The sequence below is a fragment of the Physeter macrocephalus genome, chromosome 6 (genome assembly GCF_002837175.3).
Source record: "Physeter macrocephalus isolate SW-GA chromosome 6, ASM283717v5, whole genome shotgun sequence".
NCBI classification, from domain to species: Eukaryota; Metazoa; Chordata; class Mammalia; order Artiodactyla; family Physeteridae; genus Physeter; species Physeter macrocephalus.
The window spans coordinates 52,094,664-52,121,168 of record NC_041219.1 but is presented as its reverse complement, the minus strand read 5'-3'; the positions used below and the strand labels follow the sequence as shown (position 1 = coordinate 52,121,168).

Genomic DNA, 26,505 nt, shown 5'->3' with positions numbered 1-26,505 from the left:
GGCTCAATAGTTATGGCGCACGGGCTTAGTTGCTCTGCGGCATGTGGGATCTTCCCAGACCAGGGATCAAACCAGTGTCCCCTGCGTCGGCAGGCAGATTCTCAACCACTGCGCCACCAGGGAAGCCCCTCTATTCCCTTGTCTATTGTTTCTCTTCTTCTGTTAGCTTTGGGTTTCATTTGCTCTTTTTCTACTTCATTAAGGTGTACAGCGTGGGTATTTATTTGAGACCTTTCTTCTTTTTAATGCGGGTACCTGCAGCTGTACGTTTTCCTGTTCACACGGCTTTCACTGCGTCCCACAAGTTTGGTTGCAGTCGTCCCTCTCTTAGGTTGTTTCCGTGCTCTGTGGTTGTAAACCATATTGTGGGGAACATGCCATGGCAGATATTTGTGTGCCTTTTCCATTATTTCCTTGGGACAGGTGCCTGGGAGTTGAATTGCCAGATCTAACGGCAAGCACTTTCTTACAGCCTCAGCCCCAAGCAGGTGTCTGTGTGCGCTCCTCAGGTAGCTTGGAAGGCCTTCTGCCTCCTGCGCCCTTTCCCGTGTGTGTATCTGGGTCAGGGCCCCTGGTCTTGGGGGTGCTGTGGGCAGTGCTGTGGTTGGGTGCGCGGGTGGAATGGGATGCAGCAGCACGTTGGGCTCTGGATGCCCGGCCCCGGTGACCTCCCCTTTGTCCTGTCCAGCCAGCCCAGGCCTTCACGGTGAAGCAGGGTGTCCATGTGTCCGGAGCGTCCCCCGAGAGCGTCAGCAGCCTCCTCTCAGAGGTGGCCGAGTGCGGGACCCACTACGCGCGCCTGAGCCGCTTCTCTCTGCAGCCTGTGCTGGACTCCTCGTGCAGCGAGGGCCTCGTGTTCCAGGTACGGCCCCCGCCTCATGCTGCCGCAGGTGGGCCTGAGAGCTGTCCACGGGTCCTGCGCCAGGGCCTCTGAGTACGGACGGTGTTCTCCTCGGTGATGTCCGGAATCCGTCAGTTACCCTTCAGGAATGGGGTGGCCGGCGATTACGTCTTACCTGGCCCGTCACTTCACTGGAAACCTGGGGGGCAGACATGTTGGGGCCACGAGAGAGTGTGAGGCGGGTGCGGCCAGTGCTGGGGGCGCCGGGGCTAGGCCAGGCGGTGTGGGGTGGGCCCATGCTGCCTGCTCCCCACTGGGTCCCTGGCGTGGGGCTGAACCAGGTCCTCTTGAAAGCCTTGTCTTTGGCCCATTCGCTGGCCACAGCCCCCAGGACAGCGGGGGCAGCTGCGTGGGAGGGGCATCCAGACTGAGAAGGGCGCGGGCACCGCAGCGGGGCTGCTGGGGTGATGTGACGAGGCTCGGTTTCTAGGATGGGTCCCAGCGGGGCTGGGAGGGCAGAAGGTAACCAAGACAGGACCGCTGTGCCGGCTCTGGGGTGTGAGGGCGGGACAGCTGTCTCCTTGCTGGTGGGCGCCTGACGTTTGTTCTGGAGTGCTCCACGCAGACCTCCTGGAATGGCGTGAGCTGAGCTGGGGCCATGCTGCTGTGGTGCTGCCCAGGACACGTGTGTCCTCGAGACCCCAGTGATCTGAGCAGCCGGAGACCCTCTGAGGGCTGGCGTCTGTGCACAGAGCCCAGCCGCTTGGGATCCGCAGGGTCCGATTTCCCCGTGCAGCTGGCCCTGGCTGCGGACAGGATTTGCAGTGGCCTCGGGCTTCCGGCCAGGCTGGGTGTCTGCACGTGACCCACAGATGCCCGTTCCTTGGAACACGGAGCCCCAGGGTTGGGGGTGGAAGCCCTGCCTCTTGCCTGCACCGGCTCGTCCTCTGGTTCTGAGCGTGGTGGCAGTGCCCCAAGCGCCTGGCCGTCCTCCTCCCAGCGCCCTGCCCCCCACCCCGCAGGCCTTCAGCAGCGGCCTGAGGAGGTACCTGCAGTACTACCGGGCCTGCGTGCTCTCCACCCCGCCCACCCTGAGCCTCCTCGCCATTGCCTTTCTCTTCAAGAAACTGGGCCGGCAGCTCAGGTGAGCCTCGGCACGGCAGCCTGGCAGCTGGACAGGGGCAGGTGTGGGGCTTGCTGGGTGGTGGGCGGCCATGAAAACAGCCCTCCTGGTGGGCGTCTGGACAGCCCCTTGACCCCGCTGAGTTCACGAGGTGCTGGGCGCTGTCTGTTGGCAGCCCACCGTGCGGGCCCTGCCCAGGATCGGGGGCTCCTGCCCGACAGGCACACGGGGTGCCTACAGACAGACCCGGCCCCTGGCACCCAGGAGCCAGTTAGTAAACGCCAGGCCGAGGCCCGCTGGCAGGTGCCACCTGGAGAAGGCAGGGTGGGGGGCTGGGGCGGGCTGAGGGGTTCAGTGGGAGAGGAGTTCTTGCAGGCAGAGGGGCAGGAGTGTGGAGGTCCCGGGGCTGGAGATGGGAGCCTGGGGGCGCCTGGAGGGCGCTGTCGGGGGCTGCGCTGCCGTGTGGAGCACGGCCTGAAGCGGGGTGTCGGGGGCGAGGGCCCCGAGGGGGACTTGGCAGCCATCCAGGGCAGAGGAGGTGGCAGGTTTGGGGAAAAGGGTTGTGGACTCGGGAAATCAGTCTTGGCCAGACCTGGGGAGGAGGTGGAGATGCGTGGGGCGCCCTGGGAGGGGCCCGGCAGGAGGCTCACACCTGAGGTCCTTGAGGTGCAGGTGGTTTTAAAGCCAGACCATCTGGACAGGCAGAGGAGGGCCTGGGACGCGTTCTGCTCACCTGGTCTCACCGGCCTGTGTGTCCAGGTACCTGGCTGAGCTCTGCGGTGTCGGCACTGGACTCCTGGGCGCTGGGGGCGGAGCGCCCGGGGCTGCGTTCCCCACTGTGAGTCTGGGTTCCCGCCGGGTGAGGGCCTGGCTGGCTCCGGGGGACGGGCAGGGCTCCCCGCCTGCGGTCTGTGCCGGGTGCGCTGAGCCCTGCCCTTGCCGCCTCCAGGGCGTGAAGCTGCTCTCCTACCTCTACCAGGAGGCCCTGGACAACTGCAGCAACGAGCACTACCCGGTCCTGCTGTCTCTGCTGAAGACCAGCTGCGAGCCCTACACGCGGTGGGGGCCTAGCACGTTCGAGCTCGTCCTCGCGCCAGGGCGCCTGCTCGGCACGGGCATCAGAGATTGGGGTGGCGCGGGGAGGGCAGGACGGGGGGTTCGGACTGTGGGCACCGGGGCGCAGCCCTCTACCCCCGGGGGTGCCAGCCACCTCACCACTGGCCCACCCGCCCTGGCAGGTTCATCCACGACTGGGTGTACAGCGGCGTCTTCAGAGACGTTTACGGCGAGTTCATGATCCAGGTGAACCCTGAATACTTGGGCTTCAGAGGTAGGTGGCGGCCGGCGGCCGGCCGGGGCCCCGCACCCTCAGGCGGGTCAGGGCCGCGGTCAGACGCGGACCCGGCTGTCCTGTCCCGCACGTAGATAAGTCTTACTGGACCCACGGCTACGCGCTCATTTCCAAAGAGGTGGAGGACTGCGTCCCCGTGTTCCTGAGGCACGTTGCCCACGACGTGTACGTCTGCGGGAAGACCATCAACCTGCTGAAGCTCTGCTGCCCCCGGGTGAGGAGGGGCTGGCACGCCGCACCCGCAGCGTGCCACCCGCTCGTCGTCTGCCAGCCCCCGGCTCCCTGCGGCCTGGCCGTCTGTCCTGAGCTCTGGGTCAGCTGCGTCGGAGCAGGGGTCGTGGCGACCTCGCCTTCAGTTTCCCTTGAGAGTTTCACGAGCTCAGCTTCGGTTGAGCTTCTGGGCACTCGTTCAAAGACGGGAGGAGAGCTGAGGGCACTTCAGAGGCCAGGGGGGCAGTGGGCTCCTCCCTGCCCTCCTCCACATTGGAAACTGCCCCGGCAGGACAGGGATGGGCTGCGTCGCCAGCAAGGTGGACCCGGGCCGTCGCGTGCAGGGGTCACGGGGCTTGGCTGTGCTCCACGCGGCTGAGGCTCTGTGGAAGATGGCCAGGTGGCAGTGGGGGCGGTGGGGGCCGGCAGCCTCTGCCTGGAGGTGCTGTCTGATGTCTGAGCAGGCTGGCCAGGCGTGTGGACCTGGGGGTTCCTGGCAGTGGAACCGCCGGGTGCGGGCCGGATCAGGGGGCAGCAGCCGGCTGAGTGCAGGGCTGAGATCAGACTGGAGCGGCCAGGACAGGCTCAGGGCTGGGTGGGAGCGGCCCGTGCAGGGGAGGAGGCCCATACTGGTGAGCCCCCGGGAGCAGCCTAGAGGTTGGCTGCGGGGAGGTGGGGCTCTGGGGGGGGGGCAGGACTACATGGTGGGCGCGGCCCTGGGGAGAGGGCGTGGCGGCTGGGGCAGTCCTGTCTGAGCTGACCTTAGGAAGTGCGTGTGGGTGTGTCCGGCTGTGGGCGGCTTCTTCTGAAGTGTTATTTGTGGGAGCCAGACCTGGCTTCTGCCACGGGGCAGCCTTGGCCTGGGCGGAAACCCTCCCAGCCTGTGACGTCCTGGAGCCGTGGAGGATGTCAGCGAGGAGCGCAGTGTCTCGTGAGGAAGCGCGCTGTCGGCGTGGGTGGCCAGAAACAGGGAGGCAGAGAGGGGTGTGGGTCTGAGTGCCTCTGGGCTCAGGGCAGGTCCTCCCTCCTCGGCAGCATTACCTCTGCTGCTCCGATGTCCCGGTCCCTCGCATCTCGGTGATATTCTCCCTCGAGGAGCTGAAGGACATCGAGAAGGACTGTGCCACCTACGTGGGCCGGATGGAGAGGGTGGCGCGCCACAGCTCCATCAGCAAGGAGGAGAAGGTGAGGGGGCACCTTGGGCCACGGGCCTTTCCTTGCGCCTCCCTCTCTCTCCTCCCAGGGTGGGCTGGACAGTGGGCTCCCCTCCTGCTCACGGGGGGCAGGTGTACTGGGGCCCAAGCTTTGCGCCTCCTGTGGACTGGGGAGGGGTTTGATGGAAAGTCCTTCCTGGCCTGGCACCTGGTGGGCAGCAGGGAGATGTGGGCCGGGCAGACCCCAGACAGCAAGTGTCAGGGTGGTGGGGGTGGGCGTTGGAGGTGCAGAGGAGGCTGTATGCCCTGCTGGGGCGGCCTGGCCTGGCCCTCCATCCCTGCAGGGAAGCCCGTCCCCTCCAGGGTGGGCATACAGGCCTGGGGTCTTGGCCCCAGATTGCTCTGGGAGAGTGTGTCGACTGCCTGGGAACCAGCCTCACCACTGTGTGCGGCGGGCACCGTGCCCCCAGAGCACACCCAGGGTCTGAGCGGACCCCTCTCCCAGGCCATCCCAGGGGCAGGGGAGGGAGGGTTAGATGCCTCAGTCACTGGTGGTCTTTTTCAGGAATTACGAGTGGAAATTGCAAAACAAGAATTAATCGTCCAGGCCCGGGAAGCGGCGTCCAGGGTCCTGAGCGCGCTCAGCGGTGCGTGTGGCTCGGGTCCCCCTCTGTGTCGGGGGGCTGCCTGCTGGGGCTCCTCATGACGTGCCCCTTACTCTCGTCGCAGATCGGCAGCTGTCCGAGCGGATGGCCTTGGACGCCCGGAAGCGAGAGCAGTTTCAGAGGCTGAAGGAGCAGTTCGTGAAGGACCGGGAGGTGGGTGGGGTTGGCCCGGGGGTGGCACAGGCTCGGGGAGTCGGCCTCACCAGCGGGGCCGCCGGGGGGTGTTGTGCAGCGCCGCCGGGCGGCCAGGCGGGAGGAGCTGGATGATGACTTCGGCTACGCCCGCGAGCTCCGGGACCGGCAGAGACGCCTGAAGGCCCTGGAGGAGCAGCTGGAGAGGAAGGCCAGGTAGGCGGCCTCCCTGGGACGAGCGCACCGCGGGGACACCGTGGCTCGTTTGATCCTTGTCATGGGCCTTTACCTTTCAGTCTGAACCCTTTCAGGTGTACGTTCAGGCCGGAAGAGTAGTGGTCTGAACTCAGAACGTCTTCTTGCGGTCGGTTTGCGTGGATTGGGATTCAGGATCGGTCCACACACTGTGTTCCTGTCGCCTCTCTGTCTCTTTGTTTCTTTTAAGCTAAACAGCTCCTGTTTTTCTAATTTATTCTTAAACCTGTTGGCAGCTTGACAGAGAGACAGGAATTTCTCCAGCACAGTATCTGAGAGTCTGTCTCTTGCTGTGCCATCAGTTTGTCCCTCCCTCCCCTGCGTTTCCCGTAAGCTGGCAGCAGAGCTGGCATCTCGAAGGGGGGCCCTTTGTGGGAGGGGCTGTCCCTTCCTTCTCATCGCCTCGGGGTCTCAGTTGTCCTGACCTTGGGGACGGTTTATGGAGCTGTGACGGAGCCAGCAAGTGATGAGTGCGTGTGTGCCTGTGAGTAGATGTTATTCACCTGTTTACACGAGGAGGAAACTAGGTGTAGAGGCTGTGTCCCTGGCCTGTGGCAACCGAATTAAAAATGGCCGGTCCAGGTTTGAAACCAGTTTCCTGATGGCGAGAGCATCAAAATCGTTGGGTGTTAACATGCCAGGCCAGCTTTGAGTTAAGCAAATAAAATGTTTACGCTGCACCCTGTGTACCCTTTTGCGTTAATAATCAGTTCTCTGGGGTCTGCACCAGCAGAACGGGAAGTTGCCGTTTATGCAGCTGAGGAAGTGAGGCCTTACCTCCTAGAGGGCCTGGGCAGCCCCCGGCTCCTCGCCAGTCCCTCTGCTTCAGGCTGTGTAGGGGCTCATTCGGCTGTTCACTCAGCAGAGCGAATTCACTGGGCCTGCCCGCTGGGGGCTCCTAGCCGGGGGCCAGAGGGACCTGCCCAGCGAGGCCCCTGCGGGGGGACCAGCTACCTGCCCCGGGAGGGCGCTGGGCGTGTGGACTGCCCATCGGGGGCCTCGGCCACGGAGAGCATCCAGCCCACGGGGCGCTGGCTGGACAGTGGGGTGACCATGGTGACCGGTCCTCTCTCGGTGGCTACAGGCAGGCACTGGTGGATCATTACAGCAAGTTGTCTGCAGAGGCAGCTCGTCGGGAGCAGAAGGCGCTGTGGAAGGTCCAGAGGCACAGACTGGCCGGCGCTCGCCTTCGTTTTCTCTTAGAAGATCAGAAACGCATTCAGGTAGCGTTGCCGTTCCCACGGGAGCTCTTCCCTGGCCCCCCGGGGACTCAAGCCCCTGAGGTCGCACGCAGACCTTCCTGTGGGCCCGCTGGAGGAGGATGAGTAAGGCTCTCATCACGTGCTCAGAGGGGTCGTGACCGGGAGAGGCCGTGCTGCCCTCAGACGACACAGGTGGTGCTGGGCGCCAGCCGGGCTGCGAGCCAAGGGCCGCGTGAGCCCCGCCGCGTCGCGGTGCCCGACAGTTGCGGGCGGTGGGGCTGTGGCTTCCACCCCCACGGCTGCCGCCGCACATCCTGCCGGTTGAATTTCAGGAGCTGCTGGAAGACATGGCGGAGGGGAAGCCCCTGGAGCCGCTGGCCATCCTCCCGGGTGCCCGCTCCCAGGTGAGTGCCCGCTCCCGGGCGAGGGGCCGGGGCAGGATCCAGGGCACGTAGGGTGGGGCTCGGAGCTGGCTGCCCCGTGCCTGGCCTGTGTCCCCACTGCCCCCCTGTCGTGGATTTTGTTGCTGGGTGCAGAACTGAACTTGGGGGACAGAGCCAGATAACGGGAGGGACCGACGCGCACTTGTGTTTCAGGCTTCCTTTGTGGGCTCTGAGCGCCCAGCCGGAGGCGGCAGCTGTGATTCTGGGCCTGGGGAGACGCGCGAGGCTGCCCGGGGCGGCCCCGAGAGGCCGGGCGTGCTGCCACGGCAGCCCCGCGCGTCTCCAGCAGCTGCGGCCTGCCGCTCAGGGCCAGGAGCGGGCCCGCCGTCCGAGCAGGCCGAGGGGCCGGGGCCGTCCTCCGTAGGCCTCAGCCTCCGAGACTTCCTGCCCGCGGCCCCGGGGGCTGAGCAGCCTGTGCCCACCAGCGCGGCCCCCGTCCTGGACGAGGCGCTGCAGACCATCGGCTCGGACCTGCCTCCCCTGGCTCCGTCCGCAGCAGCGGACACAGGGCCCTCCGGGCCACAGGAGTACGATTTCAGAACCATCCTGAGGCCGTCTGTGGCCGCCCCAGCTTCCCCAGGGGCCCTGCGGACTGCGGAGGGCAGCTTGGGCGGGGAGGGGCAGCAGCTGCGGGAGGACACGCACGTGCAGCTGGACGCGTGTGTCCCAGATGGGCGGGTGGCTCTGCCTTGCGCGCAACCCCCCCAGCGCCCCTCCCGCCAGGAGGATAGCAGCCCGGCCACGGGCCAGCTCCGTGGGCAAGTGGCAGAGCCTGGTGTTCCCACAGAGGGTTATCCTTCTGGAATGGCTCCCTCCCGGCCACGGTGGAACGTCCACGGACACGTGTCTGATGCCAGCATCAGGGTGGGGGAGAACGTGTGGGATGTGGCCCCCTCCCGGCCACGGTGGAACGTCCACGGACACGTGTCTCAGTCCAGTGTGATGCTGGGGGTGCTCTCAGGGGACGCCGAGCCCAACGTGCCCGGGCCCCCCTGGGCGCCCCCTGACCATGGGTCCCAGTCAGGCCTCAGCTTGGGAGCCCAGAGCCCTGCCCGGGAACCTGAGCCACGGCTGCCTGCAGAGACGGCCTCAGGCGGCTCCGGCGCGCAAGTGGCTCGACCTGGCTCTGGCCGTGGGGAGGAGAGCGGCCTGCAGGCCTTGCTGTCTGCGGAGGCTGCACCCACTGCTCTGGAAGACAGTATCCCTGAGGAGCCAGGTCAGCGGGGCCCCCAGGGCTGTCCTGTGACCGGGGGGGGGGGGGCGGGGGGCAGGGCGGGTGAGAAGCTGGCTGCCCCGGGGACGTGGTGGGGCGCTGCCCTGCGGCAGGTGCTGGGCCCTGACGCCCCCTCCCACCCCGTTTGTTCTGCTCAGGCCCGGGGGCGAGTGGGGACTCCCAGGACCTCTCTCCAAGCGGCCCTCCGAGCTCACAGGTCAGGGCACACGTGGTCAGGGGTTGGGCATCGAGTCAGGGGAGCGTGCGCTGCTGGTGGGCCCCCTGCCCCCACCCGGCCTGTCGTGGGCAGTGAGGGCTCGTCCTGGGACCGGGCAGCACGTGGCGGCTTCCCCCCGCCCGGTCCGCCCTCCTCCGCACGAGGGGAGCAGGCGGGGTCCTTGAGGCTGGGTTGTCTCAGGAGGGCGCGGACACCCGGAGCAGCCCCGGCCCTGGCGAGGAGGCGGCCCAGCGCTGGGACAGGGAGCAGGCCTACTTGGCGGGCCTGGCGGGGCAGTACTGCCTGGAGCGGTACCCGGACAGCTACGAGGCCATGTGTGAGTGGGCTGGCCGTGGCGGGAGGGAGCCTGGCCGGCGTGTCCCTGGTGCGGGACCGTGGTCCGTGTCACCCCTGCAGCAGAGCCTCCGGTCGCCCGCCTCCTGCACCACGGGCTCCCCCGAGCTTTTGCCCTCCCCGAGGAGCCCGGGGCCCAGTCAGACGCAGACGCGAGTGCGGTGCAGCCGAGCGAGCTGCTGCCGCTGCCGGTGCTCATGAAGCACTCCGTCACGGCCCCGCTGGCTGCCCAGTGAGTGCCCGCCCGGCCCCGCCCCGCCCCGCCCGGCCCCGCCCCGCCCCGCCTTGCCGGCCGGTGACGCCACGCCCCTCCTGCCAGCGTCTCCCTGGTGAACAAGGCCGCAGTCGACTACTTCTTCGTGGAGCTGCACCTCGGGGCGCACTTCGAGGCGCTGCGGCACTTCCTGCTGATGGAGGACGGGGAGTTTGCGCAGTCCCTCAGCGACCTGCTCTTTGAGAAGGTGAGCCCCGGGTGGGGCGGGGACAGCCGGGGCTGCGGGAGGGGGTCCGGAGGCCTCGGGACACCTAGGGACACCCGCGTCCTGCTGCTGCAGCTCGGGGCGGGGCAGACGCCTGGGGAGCTGCTCAGCCCGCTGGCGCTCAACTCCGTGCTGAGCAAGGCCCTGCAGTACAGCCTGCACGGCGACACCCCGCACGCCGCCAACCTCTCCTTCGCCCTCAAGTTCCTGCCCGAGACGTTTGCCCCCAATGCCCCGGACGTGCTGAGCTGCCTGGAGCTCAGGTACAAGGTGAGTAGGGCCCCCCTGTGCAGGTGGGCGGGGGGCGGTCCCGGGCCGCGGGGCGTGCTAAGTCGGCTTCCCTGGCAGGTTGACTGGCCCCTCAACATCGTGGTCACCGAGGGCTGCTTGAGCAGGTACAGCGGCATTTTCTCCTTCCTGTTGCAGCTGAAGCTCATGATGTGGACGCTCAAGGACGTCTGCTTCCACCTCAAGCGCACAGGTGAGCCTGGCGGGGCCCCGGTGTCCCCTCCGCGCGTGGCCGCAGCTCAACCGCCCCCGCCCCCCGCAGCACGGGTGAGCCACGCGGCCGGCTCGGTGCAGTTCCGCCAGCTGCAGCTCTTCAAGCACGAGATGCAGCACTTTGTGAAGGTCATCCAGGGCTACATCGCTAACCAGATCCTTCACGTCACCTGGTGTGAGTTCCAGGCCAGGCTGGCCTCGGTGGGCGACCTAGAGGAGGTCCAGCGCGCCCACGCCGAGTACCTGCACAAGGCTGTCTTCAGGTGAGGCGCGGGGCCGGGGCCGCGTCCCCCGCGCCGAGGGCGCTCACCGCAGCCCCCGCCTCGCTCCCCCAGGGGCCTGCTGACGGAGAAGGCGGCGCCCGTCATGAACATCATCCACAGCATCTTCAGCCTGGTCCTCAAGTTCCGCAGCCAGCTCATCTCCCAGCCCTGGGGCCCGGCCAGCGGCCCCCGCGGCCCCGAGCACCCCAGCTTCGCCCTCCTGCAGCAGTCCTACAGCACCTTCAAGTACTACTCCCACTTCCTCTTCAAAGGTGACCCCTCCCCTGGGGCCGGGCAGGGACCGGGGGGCTGGGGCTGAGCTGCTCACCGACACCCCCCCGCCCCCCGCAGTGGTGAGCAAGCTGGTGAACCGCGGCTACCAGCCCCACCTGGAGGACTTCCTGCTGCGCATCAACTTCAACAACTACTACCAGGACGCCTGAGGCCTGTGTGGCCCTGGCGGGTGCCCGGGCCGCAATAAAGGTGCTGCCCGCCCCACCCACGCCTCTCTCTTCGGGCCGGGGCCGGGGCGGGGGCAGAACGAACACACCGAGGCGACCGGGGGAGCTGCCGCTTTATTTAGGGGCTGCGTCCCCTGCCAGGCTGGCGAGGGGGGCGGGGGCCGCGCGTCCGCTGGTCCCTCTGCCGAGCCGTCCTGGCGCAAAGCGGCCCGTGGCCGGGCGGTGCTGCCGAGTGGGCATCGGACAGAGACGGGTCGGGTCCTGACTGGGCGTCTCTGCCGTCATGGAGAGGCGGGTGGGGCGGGCGCCGCCTCGGGGACTCGAGGGCTCGGGCCTCGGGGCTCCTGCGTGGAGGCCTCCGAGGCGGTTACGACGATCACGTCACACACAGCTCCGCCGCCCAGAGCGGGGGCTTGCTGCCGTACGAGTGCCGCCGGCCCGCCGCCCCGCCGGCCGCCTCGGGCTCGGCGGCGTCGCGGGCCTCGGCGGCCCCCCCCTCCCCGCGGTAAGGGGTCTCCAGCAGCTTCAGCACCCGCCGCACCTGGAGGAGAGCAGGGGGTGCGGTGTTTGTCGGAGGCCGGCCTCCCCAGAGCGGGAGGGGGCCGGGAGGGGCGGGCCGGGCCGGGTGGGCTGCTTGCCTCCGAGAAGTCTCCGCTCTCGGCGGCCTCGATGGCGCCCTGCGCGATGTAGTTCCTCAGGACGTACTTGGGGTTGTTGGCGTGCATGACGCGCACGCGCTCCGCCTGCCAGGCAGCGGTGTCGCCGGCGGCCTCCTGATCCTTCTCCAGCCGGGCTCTGCAGTCACACCCGAGCCGAGCGTCAGCCGAGCTGCCCCACCCCGCGGCCCTGGGGTCCCCGTGGGGGGCGGGGGGCGGGGGCCCACCTGTACTCCAGGAGCCACTCGGCCCAGCGGCTCCTGTTCTTGCCGCGCAGCTCGGCCGGGCTCAGCTGCTCCACGCGCTCCAGCTCCCGCGCCAGGCTCGCCCGCGTGCCAACGAGCGCCAGAAGCTGCGGGTTCGACTGCGCCAGCATGAGCATCATGGACAGCTGCCTGCGTGCAGCGGGCGCGTGAGCGGCCCCAGGCCACGTTGTCCCCACCGCTGCCCTGCCGCGCCCGTCGCCAGCCCCACCGCGGGTGAGCCCGGGTCCCACGGACGAAGCAGGAGAGGGACCGCTACCAGCCGTCCGCCCTCGTTCTACCGCAGCCCCTGCGCGTGACGGGGTACACGGACGCCGCGGGCTGACCGGCTCCCTGCTGGCAGCCACCCACCGACGTCCGACCCAGGACCCAGTCCCTCTGGGAGAGGTTCACTGCTCTCAGCTCCTCCCACGGCGATCACAGGGCTGGACGCTTCTCCACCTCTGGGGGCACCTGGGGGCAGGGCAGCCCCTGACACCCCCTTCCCCAGTTACCCTGGCTCCATGCTCAGCAGGTCCTGCCAGCTTCAGCCCCTCCCCACACCGCTGCACTAGATTCCTGTCTGGCACGGGACGGGACACGTCGGTGATGGGTTTTGAGCGTGGGCTGCACCCTCAGGACATGACACGATGGTGCAGAAAGCCCGGTCTGGCTGGAGACTGCGGGCCCACGCCCAGCTCTTCCCGGGGAGCCTCCCCAGAGCAGAGACCACCGTGCCCCAGCCTGTGCCGCTCTTCGGGCCGGGGCCGGGGCCGGGGCCGGGGCGGGGGCAGAACGAACACACCGAGGCGACCGGGGGAGCTGCCGCTTTATTTAGGGGCTGCGTCCCCTGCCAGGCTGGCGAGGGGGGCGGGGGCCGCGCGTCCGCTGGTCCCTCTGCCGAGCCGTCCTGGCGCAAAGCGGCCCGTGGCCGGGCGGTGCTGCCGAGTGGGCATCGGACAGAGACGGGTCGGGTCCTGACTGGGCGTCTCTGCCGTCATGGAGAGGCGGGTGGGGCGGGCGCCGCCTCGGGGACTCGAGGGCTCGGGCCTCGGGGCTCCTGCGTGGAGGCCTCCGAGGCGGTTACGACGATCACGTCACACACAGCTCCGCCGCCCAGAGCGGGGGCTTGCTGCCGTACGAGTGCCGCCGGCCCGCCGCCCCGCCGGCCGCCTCGGGCTCGGCGGCGTCGCGGGCCTCGGCGGCCCCCCCCTCCCCGCGGTAAGGGGTCTCCAGCAGCTTCAGCACCCGCCGCACCTGGAGGAGAGCAGGGGGTGCGGTGTTTGTCGGAGGCCGGCCTCCCCAGAGCGGGAGGGGGCCGGGAGGGGCGGGCCGGGCCGGGTGGGCTGCTTGCCTCCGAGAAGTCTCCGCTCTCGGCGGCCTCGATGGCGCCCTGCGCGATGTAGTTCCTCAGGACGTACTTGGGGTTGTTGGCGTGCATGACGCGCACGCGCTCCGCCTGCCAGGCAGCGGTGTCGCCGGCGGCCTCCTGATCCTTCTCCAGCCGGGCTCTGCAGTCACACCCGAGCCGAGCGTCAGCCGAGCTGCCCCACCCCGCGGCCCTGGGGTCCCCGTGGGGGGCGGGGGGCGGGGGCCCACCTGTACTCCAGGAGCCACTCGGCCCAGCGGCTCCTGTTCTTGCCGCGCAGCTCGGCCGGGCTCAGCTGCTCCACGCGCTCCAGCTCCCGCGCCAGGCTCGCCCGCGTGCCAACGAGCGCCAGAAGCTGCGGGTTCGACTGCGCCAGCATGAGCATCATGGACAGCTGCCTGCGTGCAGCGGGCGCGTGAGCGGCCCCAGGCCACGTTGTCCCCACCGCTGCCCTGCCGCGCCCGTCGCCAGCCCCACCGCGGGTGAGCCCGGGTCCCACGGACGAAGCAGGAGAGGGACCGCTACCAGCCGTCCGCCCTCGTTCTACCGCAGCCCCTGCGCGTGACGGGGTACACGGACGCCGCGGGCTGACCGGCTCCCTGCTGGCAGCCACCCACCGACGTCCGACCCAGGACCCAGTCCCTCTGGGAGAGGTTCACTGCTCTCAGCTCCTCCCACGGCGATCACCAGGGCTGGACGCTTCTCCACCTCTGGGGGCACCTGGGGGCAGGGCAGCCCCTGACACCCCCTTCCCCAGTTACCCTGGCTCCATGCTCAGCAGGTCCTGCCAGCTTCAGCCCCTCCCCACACCGCTGCACTAGATTCCTGTCTGGCACGGGACGGGACACGTCGGTGATGGGTTTTGAGCGTGGGCTGCACCCTCAGGACATGACACGATGGTGCAGAAAGCCCGGTCTGGCTGGAGACTGCGGGCCCACGCCCAGCTCTTCCCGGGGAGCCTCCCCAGAGCAGAGACCACCGTGCCCCAGCCTGTGCCGCCTGGCCTCCCCATTCCAGTGTCAGCATCTCCATCCCTTCCTCTGACCAGCGGGCCTCAGTGCCACAAAGCCAGGGTCTGACCACCCTGACCATCCCCCTCCGGGGAGTGGAACGGCCGCCGGGGCGCTCCATCTCCAGTGTCCTCCCAACGGCTTCATTCCAAATGTTCCTCCCTTTCCGGAAACAAATGCTAGGGAAGCAAGACCCAAGTACCCACCGGGGATCCATCTGGGGTCGGAAGGCGAGCCTCAGCTCCTCCAGGGAGGCACACTGTGCGGTCAGCGCGGCCAGGAACTCGTCCAGGTCCGGAGACTCCGGCCCGGCCGGGAAGGAGCTCAGCAGGTAGAAGGAGTTTGTGAAGTCAGCACCTGAAACACGCAGCTGCTCAGGGCACCGTCCCGTCACCAGAGGACCATACGTGTTCCTCCAACACGTGTGCGGGGCCCTGCTCAGCGTCAGGCTGGGGACTCCTGAGCCCTCCTCCCAGCTCGGCCCCCACCCTGAACCTGATGAGTCACTCAGTCTCTCAAGGCCTCCCAAGCCTGGTTTCTTCATCTGTAAGATGGGTAAATACAGCGAAGGCACCGAGGCCGGGCCCTGGCCCTCATCACTGTTATATGGCAGTCAGCACCGCCTGCTTTAGGAGCTGCAGCGTCGACATGACACGTGACAGGCACTGTGAGCGCCTCGGCCTGACTTGCTAAAAAACACTGTCACCAAAACCCCCAAGGAAACATCTAAAAAACAAACGGACACAAGGGAAAAGGAGAAGGAAACCCGAACGGTATACTGCAAAAGATCACCTAAGCACGAGAGCAGTGACAGAGGAAAAAAAGGACAAAAATGGTGTAAGAAAACAGAGCAAGACAGCTTAAGTCCTCCCTTATCAGTAATTGCTTTAAAAGTAAATGAGGGCTTCCCTGGTGGCGCAGTGGTTGAGAGTCCGCCTGCCGATGCAGGGGACGCGGGTTCGTGCCCCGGTCCGGGAGGATCCCACGTGCCGCGGAGCGGCTGGGCCCGTGAGCCGTGGCCGCTGGGCCTGCGCGTCCGGAGCCTGTGCTCCGCAACGCGAGAGGCCACGACGGTGAGAGGCCCGCGTACCGCAAAAAAAAAAAAAAAAAAAAAAAGGGGGGTGGCGGTTTTCTCCTCTCCTGTCCCAGCAAAAAAAAAAAAAAAAAAAAAATCAAACAACAACAAAAAGTAAATGAATTAGGGAATTCCCTGATCCAGTGGTTAGGACTCTGTGCCTTCACTGCTGAGGCCACGGGTTCAATCCCTGGTTGGGGAACTAAGACCCTGCAAGCCAAAAAAAGTAAAGAGCAGAGACTGGCAGAATGGATTAAAAAAACCATGATCCAACTACAGTAAGACAGCTCGCTGTAGACTCATAAGTCAAAAGCGAAAGGATGGAAAAAATATCCCGTGATTTGCATCCTGATAGTAACCTAAAGAGAGCTGGGGTGGCTATGCTGATGCAGAAAAATAGACTTTATGTAAGAACTTGACAAAGAGGAGCACTACATATCGATGAGTCAGTTCAGCAAGAAGATGTAACAATTATAAACATGCACCAAACAACAGCCCCCGATACACAAAGCAAAGACTCATAAAACTGAAGGGCGAACACAACATTTCAAATCAACTATACGCCGATTTAAAAACAAACGAACAAAAAAACCTGAAGGGTGGACTCGAGCAGTTCTGTAAGAGTTGGGACGTCAGCACCCAACACCTGGACAGAAGGTCAACAAGGAAACAACGTGAACAACAGACACAACACTCCACCCAAGCTCTCAGGTGCACGTTCTCCAGGACAGACCACGCGTTGGGCCATAAAACCAGTCTTAATACGCTGAAAAGACCGGTGTCTTCTGCAACCACGATGGCATGAAGTCACAAATGGAAGGACAACTGGAAAATTCACAAGGTGAAAATCAATCAACTACTGGGTCTAAAAAGAAATCACAAGGGAAATGAGAAAATACGTAAGAGGTATGAACCCAAAGCAGCAGTGCTCAGAGGCAAGTTTATAGCGGTAAATGCCTGCACTAAAAGAGCAGCTCTCTCTCATCACCAGAAACAAATAAATTTGTAACTTGCGTGGTGATCGTTTCACGTTATATACATACAGCACATCATCACGTCGCACGCCTGAGACTTATATAATGCTATACGCCAGTTACTTCTCAGTAGAAAAAGATTTCAAATCAATAATCATCTTACATCTAAAGAAGTAGAAAAAGAACTAAATAAGACCAAAGTTAGCATAAAGGAAGGAAATGAGATTAGAACAGAGATAAATGAAATAGAGAACAAAAACAAGAGAAAATCACTGAAACCAAAGTTGGTTCTTCGAAAAGATCAGTGAAACGGACAAAGTTTTAGCTACACTAATAAAGAAAAAAAGACACAGGTAACTAAAGGAAATAAAAGTGGGGACGTCACCGCAGACTGTACAGAAATAAAAGACTAAGAAAACACTATGAATAGTAATTTAGATAACACAGATGACATAGACAAATTCCCAGAAACACAAAAATTACCAAACCTGACTCAAGAAGAAATAGAAAATCTAAATAGTCCCATAGCAAGTAAGGAGCCTGGAAACTTCCTAACACAGGAAATGTTAGGACCAGACGGCTTCACTGGTGAATTCTACCAAACATTTAAAGAAGAATTAACACCAGTCCTTCTCAGACTCTTCTGAAAAATAGGAGGGAACACTTCCTAACTCATTCATGAGATCAGCACTGCCTCGATACCAAAGCCAAACAAAGGTACCACAAGAAAACCACAGACCAGAATCCCCTGTAAATACAGATGTAAAAGAAACCTCAGCAACACATTAGAAGGAGCAAGCAGCGTTCATCCCCAGAACGCAAGGGGTCTGTGTGTCCCCTCTGCCCGAATTCATATATGGAAACCCAACTCTGCAGGGTGATGGTATCTGGAGCTGGGGCCTTTGGGAGGTAGGTCACGAGGGTGGAGCCCTCGCAGTGCGCTTTGCGCCCCTGCCCCCTACTCTGCCGCGTGAGGACACAGCCAGAAGGCGGCACCCTGATCCCGAGAGGCAGTTTAAACTAAGACAGGACACGGATGAAGAAGTAAAACCTGGCGATCACCTCAACTGAGGCCCGGTGTGAAAACACCCAACGAGGGACAGAAGGAAACATCCTCCACTTGAGAAAGGCCACGTGTGCGCAGGCCAGCGGCTCACACCACACTCGTGTGAAAGACAGCGCTTCTCCCCAAGAGCAGGAACGGTAAGTGACACCTGGTCGGCCACTTCTGCTGGGCAGCACCAGGCGTCCTAGCCGGAGCACACCCCACAGCGGCACCCCGGAGAGGATGGGAACGTCTGCGTTCACAGCAGCGTTCTTGTGCATGGCGGCCACAGGGTGGAACAGCCCAAGCGTCTGACAGATGATGGGCGAGCAAAAGGCAGCCCATCCGCACAGACTATTCGGCCTTAAAATCCTGACACACGTACAACAGGGACGACCACGGTGGAGGACGTCATGCTGCGGGGGGTGAGCGAGACACGTGGGGAGAAGAGCCGCGTGATCCCCTCGCCCGAGGTCCCTGGAGGAGGCGAGTTCTTAGGAAGCAGGCGTGAGGTTACCAGGGGCAGGGGGAGGGGCCAGGGAGCTAGTGCTTCACAGGTGCAGATGTCCGTCTGGGAAGACGAGAAAGTTCTGGAGACGCTGGCAGTGACGGTTGCAAGACAAGGTGAATGTGCTTAAAGCCACTGAGACATTAAAGGTCGGTTTCACGTTCTGTTTCACCACGACGTGGCGCATGCGCCCTCCCCACACTCACCCGTCAGGTGCATGGTCTCCAGGAGCCTGGCCACCAGGGCGCTGTCCTCCTCCCGCTCAGCCCGCACAAGGCCCAGCTTCCAGCGCATCTTCTGCAAGTAGTGCCTGCGGAACTCGGCGTCGAACTCCTCCGCCAGGATGGCCTCGGCCAGCTCGAGGGGCAGCGCGGGGTCCAGGGCCTCTGCCAGCTTCTGCAGGTTCCACTTGCACACCTCGGGCTGCCTGCTGTACGAATAGCGCCCGGCGGTGTCGGAGGCGTTGCACACATGGTCGGGGTCGTACCTGCCGCGTGGGGAGAGCCGGGAGCTGCCTGAGGGGACCTGCCGAGCGACAGCGCAGGCCCCGCGTGGCTGCCGCTCCCCTGTCTGTCCAATGGGGCCCTGCAGCCTCTAGAGCAGGGAGGCCGCACTCCAGCGTGGCCCCCGCGCCCGCTCCCTGCCTGGCTCCCGCTCCGGCCCTTCAGCCCACTCTCCGCCTGGGAGCCGAGAGGGTGCTGTTTAAAGTGCTTCTGTGCTCAGAACCCTCCCGGGATTCCTGCTCTGGGGATGGCTGGCTGACCAGGCCTTGCTGAGAATTAAACACCGAACAAAACATTAACAAGAGCACACAGGCCTGCAGGTCCTTTCCGTTGCCTTGAGATGCCCGCGCTGTCACGTGCCTCCCCACCAGGGTCCCCTGGCAGGCGGCGGGATGCCCACCTGTCCAGGAAGCCGAAGGGCCCGTAGTCGATGGTGAGCCCCACAATACTCATGTTGTCCGTGTTGAGCACGCCGTGGCAGAAGCCCACGCACTGCCACTCGGCCACCAGCTGGGCCGTGCGCCGCGTCACCTGCAACAGTGCCACAGGACGGCTGCTGGCTGCTCCCCTCTGCCCCCCGCCCCCCAAACCAGCTGTGCCCGCTGAGCCGGTCTCGCTCTGCAGTGACTCCCAAGGGGCCCGACCCAGTGTCCTGTCCTGTCAGCTGACGCTCAGCTGTGGGGAGACCATCCAAGGACAGTTAAGAAGGAAAAAGTATTTTGGATGGGTTGATATGAGTGGCTCTGATCCTCACATACACCGTCTATCTCTTAAATACTCACTGTTTTTTGGCTTTTATCCAAACCAGAAAAATCAGGGAACCTGGACGTTCTCATGACTCAGGCCCCGTAGGATGACCACGTGGAAACAAGGAAGGAAGTTACCACATTCTCAGGCGAAAACTGCCCAGGTCCAGACACTGTGCCCAGGGCCCCGCCTCGCCCTGGGCTGCAGGGAGCGGGGCTCGAACAGCCCAGCTGCCCAGCCCAGGGTCTGGCTGCCAGACCTGCCGCCCCCTGCCCCCCCCGGCCGGGGAGCAGGGGCCCTGCAAGATGCAGGGCTGCACCTGAGGGTCCCCGGCGGCCCACAGACTGGTCCGCACGCACCACGCCTCCTGAGGCTGCAGACGCTCCTGGAGTTGGGTGGCACCACCCTCTCTTCACTGACCAAGAGACCCAGGTTCAGAGGGGGGACCCCGGACTGCCCACTTCAGGTGTGAGCTGAGCCCCAAGACTCCCCTGGCATCACCCACGTGACAGATGGGAAGCAAGAGTGGGCTGAAGTGGGGTCCGGGGAGTGACAGGTGCAGGACAGCGCCCACTTCTGGTGCAGAGCGCTGGCCGCGGGCCTCCGGCCCTCAGGCAGACCCCTCGCCCTGCCGCCTCTGTTTCACTGGGTGAGGCTGCACCACCTCCCACAACTGTGACTGTCGTGTGGGACGACGCCTAAGAGTTCTGGGGGAAATGGAGAGGCCAAGGGGTGTGTGTTTGGGGCCACCGTGAACACGGGCCCCACGCGGGAGGCCCGGCACCCACCAGCCCTGATTCCCTCCCAAGCTCTCCACGTGGCCCCTCGATGCCGCTCAAATAGTGACCTGGGGGTCTGTCCCAGGACCTTGACCCTCAACAGAACCTGAGAAGCTGCCCCTGGGCTAAGCCAGTGGGTGGTGACTCAAGAGGGCCGGGCACCCAGCGTCTGCCCACGGGGGGGGGGGGGGGGCAGCTCCCACCGACCTCCCGGGAGGAGGGGGCGTGCCTCTGCACGCTGTCGCTGGCGTGAGCGGCCTGGATCTCGGGGTAGAAAGTGCTGATGACATAGTCGAGCATCTGCACTCGGATGTCGTTCCTCCCCACGCTGGGGCCTGCGCGCCCCGTGTGCTCGTCCGAGGACTTGAAGATCTCAAAGGATCCGAACCTGGAGGGAAGACCCGCGTTGACAACAGGTTAAACGTGACGCCTCCCCCTCACGAGTAAGGAAGGCGTGCCTCTGCACGCTGTCGCTGGCGTGAGCGGCCTGGATCTCGGGGTAGAAAGTGCTGATGACATAGTCGAGCATCTGCACTCGGATGTCGTTCCTCCCCACGCTGGGGCCTGCGCGCCCCGTGTGCTCGTCCGAGGACTTGAAGATCTCAAAGGATCCGAACCTGGAGGGAAGACCCGCGTTGACAACAGGTTAAACGTGACGCCTCCCCCTCACGAGTAAGGAAGGAGGGAGGGTGCTGCTAGCCCTCGTGGCGGGGCGGGGGGGGGACAAACCACCAAACGCAGCTGGTCGTTCAGCGACTCAGGCAGACACAGGGCACTTCCCGGGGTGCATGGGGCCGGGACTGCCACGGCCGCCCTGCAGGGACGAGAGGGGTTCTGTGTCCGGCCTCCCACACCGAGGGATGCGCCCGTCACCGGCGTCCTGTAGTGGGGTGACCCGCAGGCTCAGCGGTGGGGCAGTTATATCCCCCAGGGGGCGGGGCAACGTCCAGAGGCATTTTTGGTTGTCACGACGGGGGTTACTACCAGCAGCTCGTGGGTGGAGGCCAGGAACGCTGCCTGACACCCTACGAGACACAGATCAGCTCACAGCAAAGACGACCTGGTCCAAATGCCACTAGTGCAGCTGTGCCCAGAGGCCCCGGGTCTCCCAGGATGAGGCCAACGCCTGCCCCGACACCTCCACCCCCGGAGGACAAAGGGAAAGCTGGTGACAGCTGACGCACAGGGTCGGCCCGGGTCACCTGACCCTGCCAGACCGCCACAGACACCTCCCGGCGACTCTGGGTTCAGGTGGTCGGTACTGAGCACCTGACGCCGGACAGCGTGGTGAGGTCAAGGACTAACAGGCCCCGCTGGAGACAGCAGCCAGGAGGCCTCCAGCCAGTGAGCAGGGGCCAGGGGAAGGGGGCACACCAGGCGTCACGGCCGCTCGCCCGGCGGCACGGCGAGGCCCTTTTCCTGGTGCATCTTATGTAGCTCCTGGTCATAAACTCCAGGTCCACAGCTCTGGACACGCCGTCCCAGAGCCTGCACTGGGGCGACCTCCTCCGGCCGCCCCAGGCCCTGCACCCTGGCCGGGCAGCTGCACTCCAGCCACCGGGGCGACACAGGAGCACGAGGACGGGCGTTACCTGAGGAACGTGGGGGCCACGCGCAGCACGACTGCGCACTGCTCGGGCCTGGGGTTGCCGTCGTAGAACACGTCCCGCTCGACGGTGGACTGGGACGTGACGCAGGCGCCGGCCCGCGTGGTGGGGATGCCCAGGTGGAACATGGCCTCGCTGCACAGGAACTCACGGATGCTCGAGCGCAGCACCTTGCGACCGTCGGCCTGTCTGAGGTCAAGCACAGAGGTCACTGCTGGGCTCCACTGAACACCAAGGTGTGGTCACAGAGGGAAGGGACTGGAAGAAAGCCTCCTAACGGCTTTTTAAAAACAACCCACGAGCAGCTCTGACATCACTGTAAAAGAGTCTGTTTTGGGCGACTGCAGGTGCTAAGCCCCTAACCTCCGCCAGGTCTGGAACCGCAGCACAGGGTGCCTGGGCTGCGGCAGGAGGCCAAGTCCACACAGAGGTCAGGGAAGGCTACTCCCAGGGCCACACACACGCTCGCAAATCCGCAATTCTGTTTTTATGAATTTACTTTGTGAAAATCCTTTTACAACAGCACAGACACACAGCATCATCTGCAGTGTGGGGGAGGACCCCAGCCTCCCTCAGGCAGCTCTGAATGATGTGGATGTTTTCTTCTTATGCTAAACCTTCGTTCTTACTATTATTTTAAATAGACTTTATTTTCCTAGGCAGTTTTAGGTTCACGGCAAAACGGATCAGAAGCCAAAGAGATTTCTCATATACCCCGCCAGCACACACACACAGCCTCCCCCAATATCAACATCCCCACCAAGGGGAGACATCTGTCACACTCGATGAAGCTACGCCGACACATCATCATCACCCAGAGTCCACTGTTTACATCAGGGTTCACTTTCAGTGTTGTCCTCTCCGTGGGTCTGACAGAGATCCACCATTACAGTGTCATACGGAACAGTTTCACGGCCCGAAAAACTCTCTGTGCTCCACCTGGTCATCTCTCCCCTCCCAACCCTTGGTCTTTTACTGTCTCCATAGTTTTGCCTTTTCCAGAATGTCACAGAGTTGGAATCATACTGTGTGACCTTTCAGATTCACTTCCTTCACTTACTGATATGCATCTAAGTTTCTTCCAGGTCTTTTCATGGCTTGATGGCTCATTTCTTTTTTTTTTTTTCTTTCTATTCTTTTGCTGAATAATATCCCATTATCTGGATGGGCCACGGTTTGTTTATCTATTCACCTTGAAGGACATCTTGGCAGCTTCCAAGTTTTGGCAATTATGAATAAAGTTGCTGTGAACATCCATATACAGGGTTTCCGTGTGGACGTGTTTTCAACTGCTTTGGGTAAATGCTGAGGAGCATGATTCTTGGATCATATGGTGAGAGTATATTTAGTTTGGTAAGAAACCACCACACTGTCTTCCCAAGTGGCTGCACCGTCCTGCATTCCCAGCAGCCATGAATGGGAGCTCGTGTTGCTCTACATCCTCGCCAGCATTTTGCGTTGTCAGTGTTGGGGAATTTGGCCATCCTCCTAGGTGTGTAATGGCGTCTCCTTGTTAATTTGCATTTTCCTGATAACACATGATGTGAAACATCTTTTAAAGTGCTTATATGTCATCTCTGTATCTTCTTTGGGGAGGTGTCTAACAAGGTCTTTGCCCCATTTTAAAATCAGTTTGTTTTCTTATTGTTGAGTTTTAAGAGTTCTTTGTATATTTTGGATAACAGTCCTTTATCAGATGTGTCTTTTGCAGAGATTTTCTCCCAGTCTGTGGCTTGTCTTCTCATTTCTCCTGACATTGTCCTTCACCGAAGTTTTAACTTTAATAAAGTCCAGCCTATCAATTATTTCTTCATGGATCCCGTCTTTGGTATGGTACCTAAAAAGTAATTTCTATACCCAAGATCATCCAGATTTTCTGTTTTATCTTCTAGGAGTTTTACAGTTTTGCATTTTGTTTAGGTCTGTGATCCATTTTGAGTTAGTTTTTGTGAAGGGTGTCAGGTCTGTGTCTAGATTTTTTTTTTTTATATATGTTGATATCCAGTTGTTCCAGTACAATCTGTTGAAAATACTATCATTGCTCCATTGGATTGCCTTTGCTCCTTTGTCAAAGATCCACATCTATGCAGGTCTGTTTCTGAGCTCTCTGTTCTGTTCCATTGACCTATCTATTCTTTGGCCAAAACCACTCTCTTTTTAAATTAAATTAATTTATTTATTTATTTTTGGCTGCATTGGGTCTTCGTTGCTTCGCGTGGGCTTTCTCTCCAGTTGCAGCGAGTGGGGGCTACTCTTGGATGTCGTGCGCGGGCTTCTCATTGTGGTGGCTTCTCATTGCGGAGCACAGGCTCTAGGCGCGCGGGCTTCAGTAGTTGCAAAACCACACTCTCTTGATTGCCGAAGCGTTATGGTAAGTCTTGAAGTGGGGTAGTGTCAGTCCTCTGACTTTGTTCTTCTCCCCCAGTATCGTGAGGGCTATACTGGGTCTTTTGCCTCTCGATATAAATTTTAGAATCAGTTTGTCAATATCTACAAAATAACTTGCTGAGACTTTGATTGGGATGGCATTGAATCTATAGATTGAGTTGGGAAGAACCAATATCTTGACAATATTGAGTCTTCCTAGCCATGAACGTGGAATATCTTTACAGTGATTTAGTTCTTCTTTGATATCTTTTATCAGTTTTGTAGTTTTCCTAGTAGACGTCTTATATTTTGTTAGATTCACACCTAAGTGTGAACTCACACATAGATGTGAATCTAATTTTTAGGACTGCTAATGTAAACAATATTGTTTTTAATTTCAAATTCCACTTGTTCACTGCTGGGATATACTAAAGTGATTGACCTATGTAGTAACTCTGTATCCTGCAACCTTGCTATAACTGCTTATGAGCTCATTTTTTGGTCAGTTCTTTGAGATTTTCTACATAGATGTTCATCTGCAAACAAAGACAATTTTTATTTCTTCCATCTCAATCTGTATGCCTTTGATTTTCTTCTCTTGTCTCGTTACATTAGCTAGGACCTCCAGGGATGCTGAAAAGCAATGGAAAGAGGGAACATCTTTGTCTTGTTTCTAATCTTAGTGGGAAAGCTTTGAGGTTCTCATGATTAAGTAGGTTTAGCTATAGGTTTTCTGTAGATACTCTATCAAGTTGAGGAAGTTCCTCTCTATTGCTAATTTACTGAGTTTTTATCATGAATAGGTCTTGGGTTTTGTCAAATGCCTTTTCTGCTTGATGCGAGTTTTCTTCTTTAGCCTGTTGATCTGATGGATCACATTAATTAACTTTTGAATACTGAACCAGACTTGCATACCTGGAATAAATCCCATTTGGTGGTGATGTATAATTCTTTTCAAACATTGTTGGATTTGATTTGCTAATATTTTGTTGAAGATTTCTTTATCTATGTTCATGAGGGGTTTTGGTGTGTAGTTTTCTTTTCTTGTATTGTCTTTGTCTGGATTTGGTATTAGGGTAATGCTGGCCTCATAGAATGAGTTAAGAAATATTTCCTCTGCTTCCATTCTATGAAAAAGAGTGGAATGATTTCATCCTTACATGTTTGGTAGAATTCACTGGTGAGTCCATCTGGGCCTGGTGCTTTCTATTTTGGAAGGTTATTAATTGTTGACTCAATTTCTTGAATATATATAGGCCTATTCAGATTGTCTTATTTTTTTCTTGTGAGTTTTGGCAAATTGCGTCTTTCGAGGCAAGGAATTGGTCCATTTCACCTAGGTTATCAAATTTGTGAGCACAGAATTGTTCAGAGTAATTTTACTATCCTTTTAATGTCCATATGATCTGCATGATTTCCCCTCTTTAATTTCTGGTATTAGTAATTGTGACCTCACTTTCTTTTTTAGTTAGCCTGGCTAGAGGTTTACTGATTTTATTGATCTTTTCAAAGAACAAGCTTTTGGTTTCACTGACTTCCTATTTCAATTTCATTGACTTCTGCTCTAATTCTTATTATTTCTTTTCTTTTGCTTACTTTGGATTTGATTTGCTCTTCTTTTTGTAGTTCCCTAATGTGGAAGCTTAAATGATTGGTTTTAGATCTTTCTTCTTTACTAACATATGCACTCACTGCTATAAATTTCCCTCAAAGCACTGCTTTCACCGTACCCCATACATTTGGTGCTTTCATTTTTAGTTCAAAACACTTAAAAACTTCTCGAGATTGTGTCTTTGACCATGTGTTATTTAGAAGTATGTTGCATAATCTCCAAGTATTTTGGGATTTTCAGTTATCTGTTACTGATTTCTAGTTTGATTCCATCGTGGCCTAAGAACAGACACCGTATGATTTTTATTTTAAAAAATTTGTTAACGTGTGTTTTATGGCCTAGAATGTGGTCTCTCTGGATAAATGTTCCATGTGGGCCTGAGAAGAATATGTATCCCATTGTTGTTAGATGAAGTAGGCTATAGATGTTCTTTATATCCAGTTGATTGATGGTGTTAACTGAGTTCAAAGATGGCCTTACCAATTTTCTGCCTGCTGGCTCTGTCCATTTCTGATAGAGGGGTGTTGAGTCTCCAACAATGACAGTGGATTCATCTGTGCCCCTTTGAAGTTCTGTCAGTTTCTGCCTCATGGTACTCCGATGCTGCTATCTGGCACGTACACAGTAAGGATTGTTCTGCCTTCTTGACCCCTTCATTTTGTCACGCCCTTCTTTATCCCTAATGACTTCCCTTACTCTGAAGTCCACTCTTTCTGAATTAATATGGCTACTCCTGCTAACTAGTGTTAGCATGGTATGCTTTCCTACATCCATTTACATTTTTTTTTTTTTTTTTTTGTATTTTGGCAGCATGCGGGATGGCTCTCCAACCAGGGATTGAACCCGGGCCTCCGAAGTGAAAGCACCGAATCCTAACCACTAGGCCACCAGGGAAATCCACCATCCATTTACTTTTTTTTTTGTGGTACGTGGGCCTCTCACTGTTGTGGCCTCTCCCGTTGCGGAGCACAGGCTCTGGACGCGCAAGCTCAGCAGCCATGGCTCACGGGCCTAGCTGCTACGCAGCATGTGGGATCTTCCCGGACCGGGGCACGAACCCATGTCCCCTGCATCGGCAGGCGGGCTCTCAACCACTGCGCCACCAGGGAAGCCCCCCCATCCATTTACTTTTTTTTTTTTTTTTTTT

The 26,505-nt window shown here is 60.4% G+C and overlaps 2 protein-coding genes across 6 annotated transcripts in view; one reads left to right on the top strand and one right to left on the bottom strand.

Annotated features, from left to right (window-relative positions):
* Nucleotides 1-19,988, top strand: part of TUBGCP6 (tubulin gamma complex component 6) — a 30,270-nt gene extending 10,282 nt beyond the window's left edge. The window contains exons 4-26 of one of the 5 annotated variants that reach the window (XM_028490778.2): nt 689-862; nt 1,864-1,985; nt 2,724-2,802; nt 2,914-3,023; nt 3,203-3,294; nt 3,390-3,529; nt 4,561-4,710; nt 5,245-5,326; nt 5,409-5,497; nt 5,577-5,692; nt 6,816-6,954; nt 7,266-7,337; nt 7,530-8,592; nt 8,748-8,806; nt 9,008-9,143; nt 9,224-9,392; nt 9,480-9,621; nt 9,715-9,909; nt 9,988-10,120; nt 10,190-10,403; nt 10,476-10,649; nt 10,755-10,886; nt 19,055-19,988. In XM_028490778.2, the coding sequence (XP_028346579.1) occupies nt 689-862; nt 1,864-1,985; nt 2,724-2,802; nt 2,914-3,023; nt 3,203-3,294; nt 3,390-3,529; nt 4,561-4,710; nt 5,245-5,326; nt 5,409-5,497; nt 5,577-5,692; nt 6,816-6,954; nt 7,266-7,337; nt 7,530-8,592; nt 8,748-8,806; nt 9,008-9,143; nt 9,224-9,392; nt 9,480-9,621; nt 9,715-9,909; nt 9,988-10,120; nt 10,190-10,403; nt 10,476-10,649; nt 10,755-10,884 (3,780 nt within the window). In that variant the 3' untranslated portion in view covers nt 10,885-10,886; nt 19,055-19,988. Of the gene's footprint in view, nt 1-688; nt 863-1,863; nt 1,986-2,723; nt 2,803-2,913; nt 3,024-3,202; nt 3,295-3,389; nt 3,530-4,560; nt 4,711-5,244; nt 5,327-5,408; nt 5,498-5,576; nt 5,693-6,815; nt 6,955-7,265; nt 7,338-7,529; nt 8,593-8,747; nt 8,807-9,007; nt 9,144-9,223; nt 9,393-9,479; nt 9,622-9,714; nt 9,910-9,987; nt 10,121-10,189; nt 10,404-10,475; nt 10,676-10,754; nt 10,944-19,054 lie in introns of those variants that run through there. The other 4 variants (XM_028490779.2, XM_028490780.2, XM_055085355.1 and 1 more) reach the window with 4 other exon arrangements.
* SELENOO (selenoprotein O) overlaps nt 11,216-26,505 on the bottom strand; it is a 22,869-nt gene continuing 7,579 nt past the window's right edge. The window contains exons 2-10 of the mRNA XM_024127323.3: nt 21,365-21,568; nt 19,980-20,160; nt 18,647-18,777; nt 17,950-18,230; nt 14,348-14,498; nt 13,418-13,529; nt 11,748-11,824; nt 11,503-11,659; nt 11,216-11,405 (exon numbers count right to left, since the gene is read on the bottom strand). Coding sequence (XP_023983091.1) covers nt 11,232-11,405; nt 11,503-11,659; nt 11,748-11,824; nt 13,418-13,529; nt 14,348-14,498; nt 17,950-18,230; nt 18,647-18,777; nt 19,980-20,160; nt 21,365-21,568 — 1,468 coding nt within the window. The 3' untranslated portion in view covers nt 11,216-11,231. The remainder of the gene's footprint in view (nt 11,406-11,502; nt 11,660-11,747; nt 11,825-13,417; nt 13,530-14,347; nt 14,499-17,949; nt 18,231-18,646; nt 18,778-19,979; nt 20,161-21,364; nt 21,569-26,505) is intronic.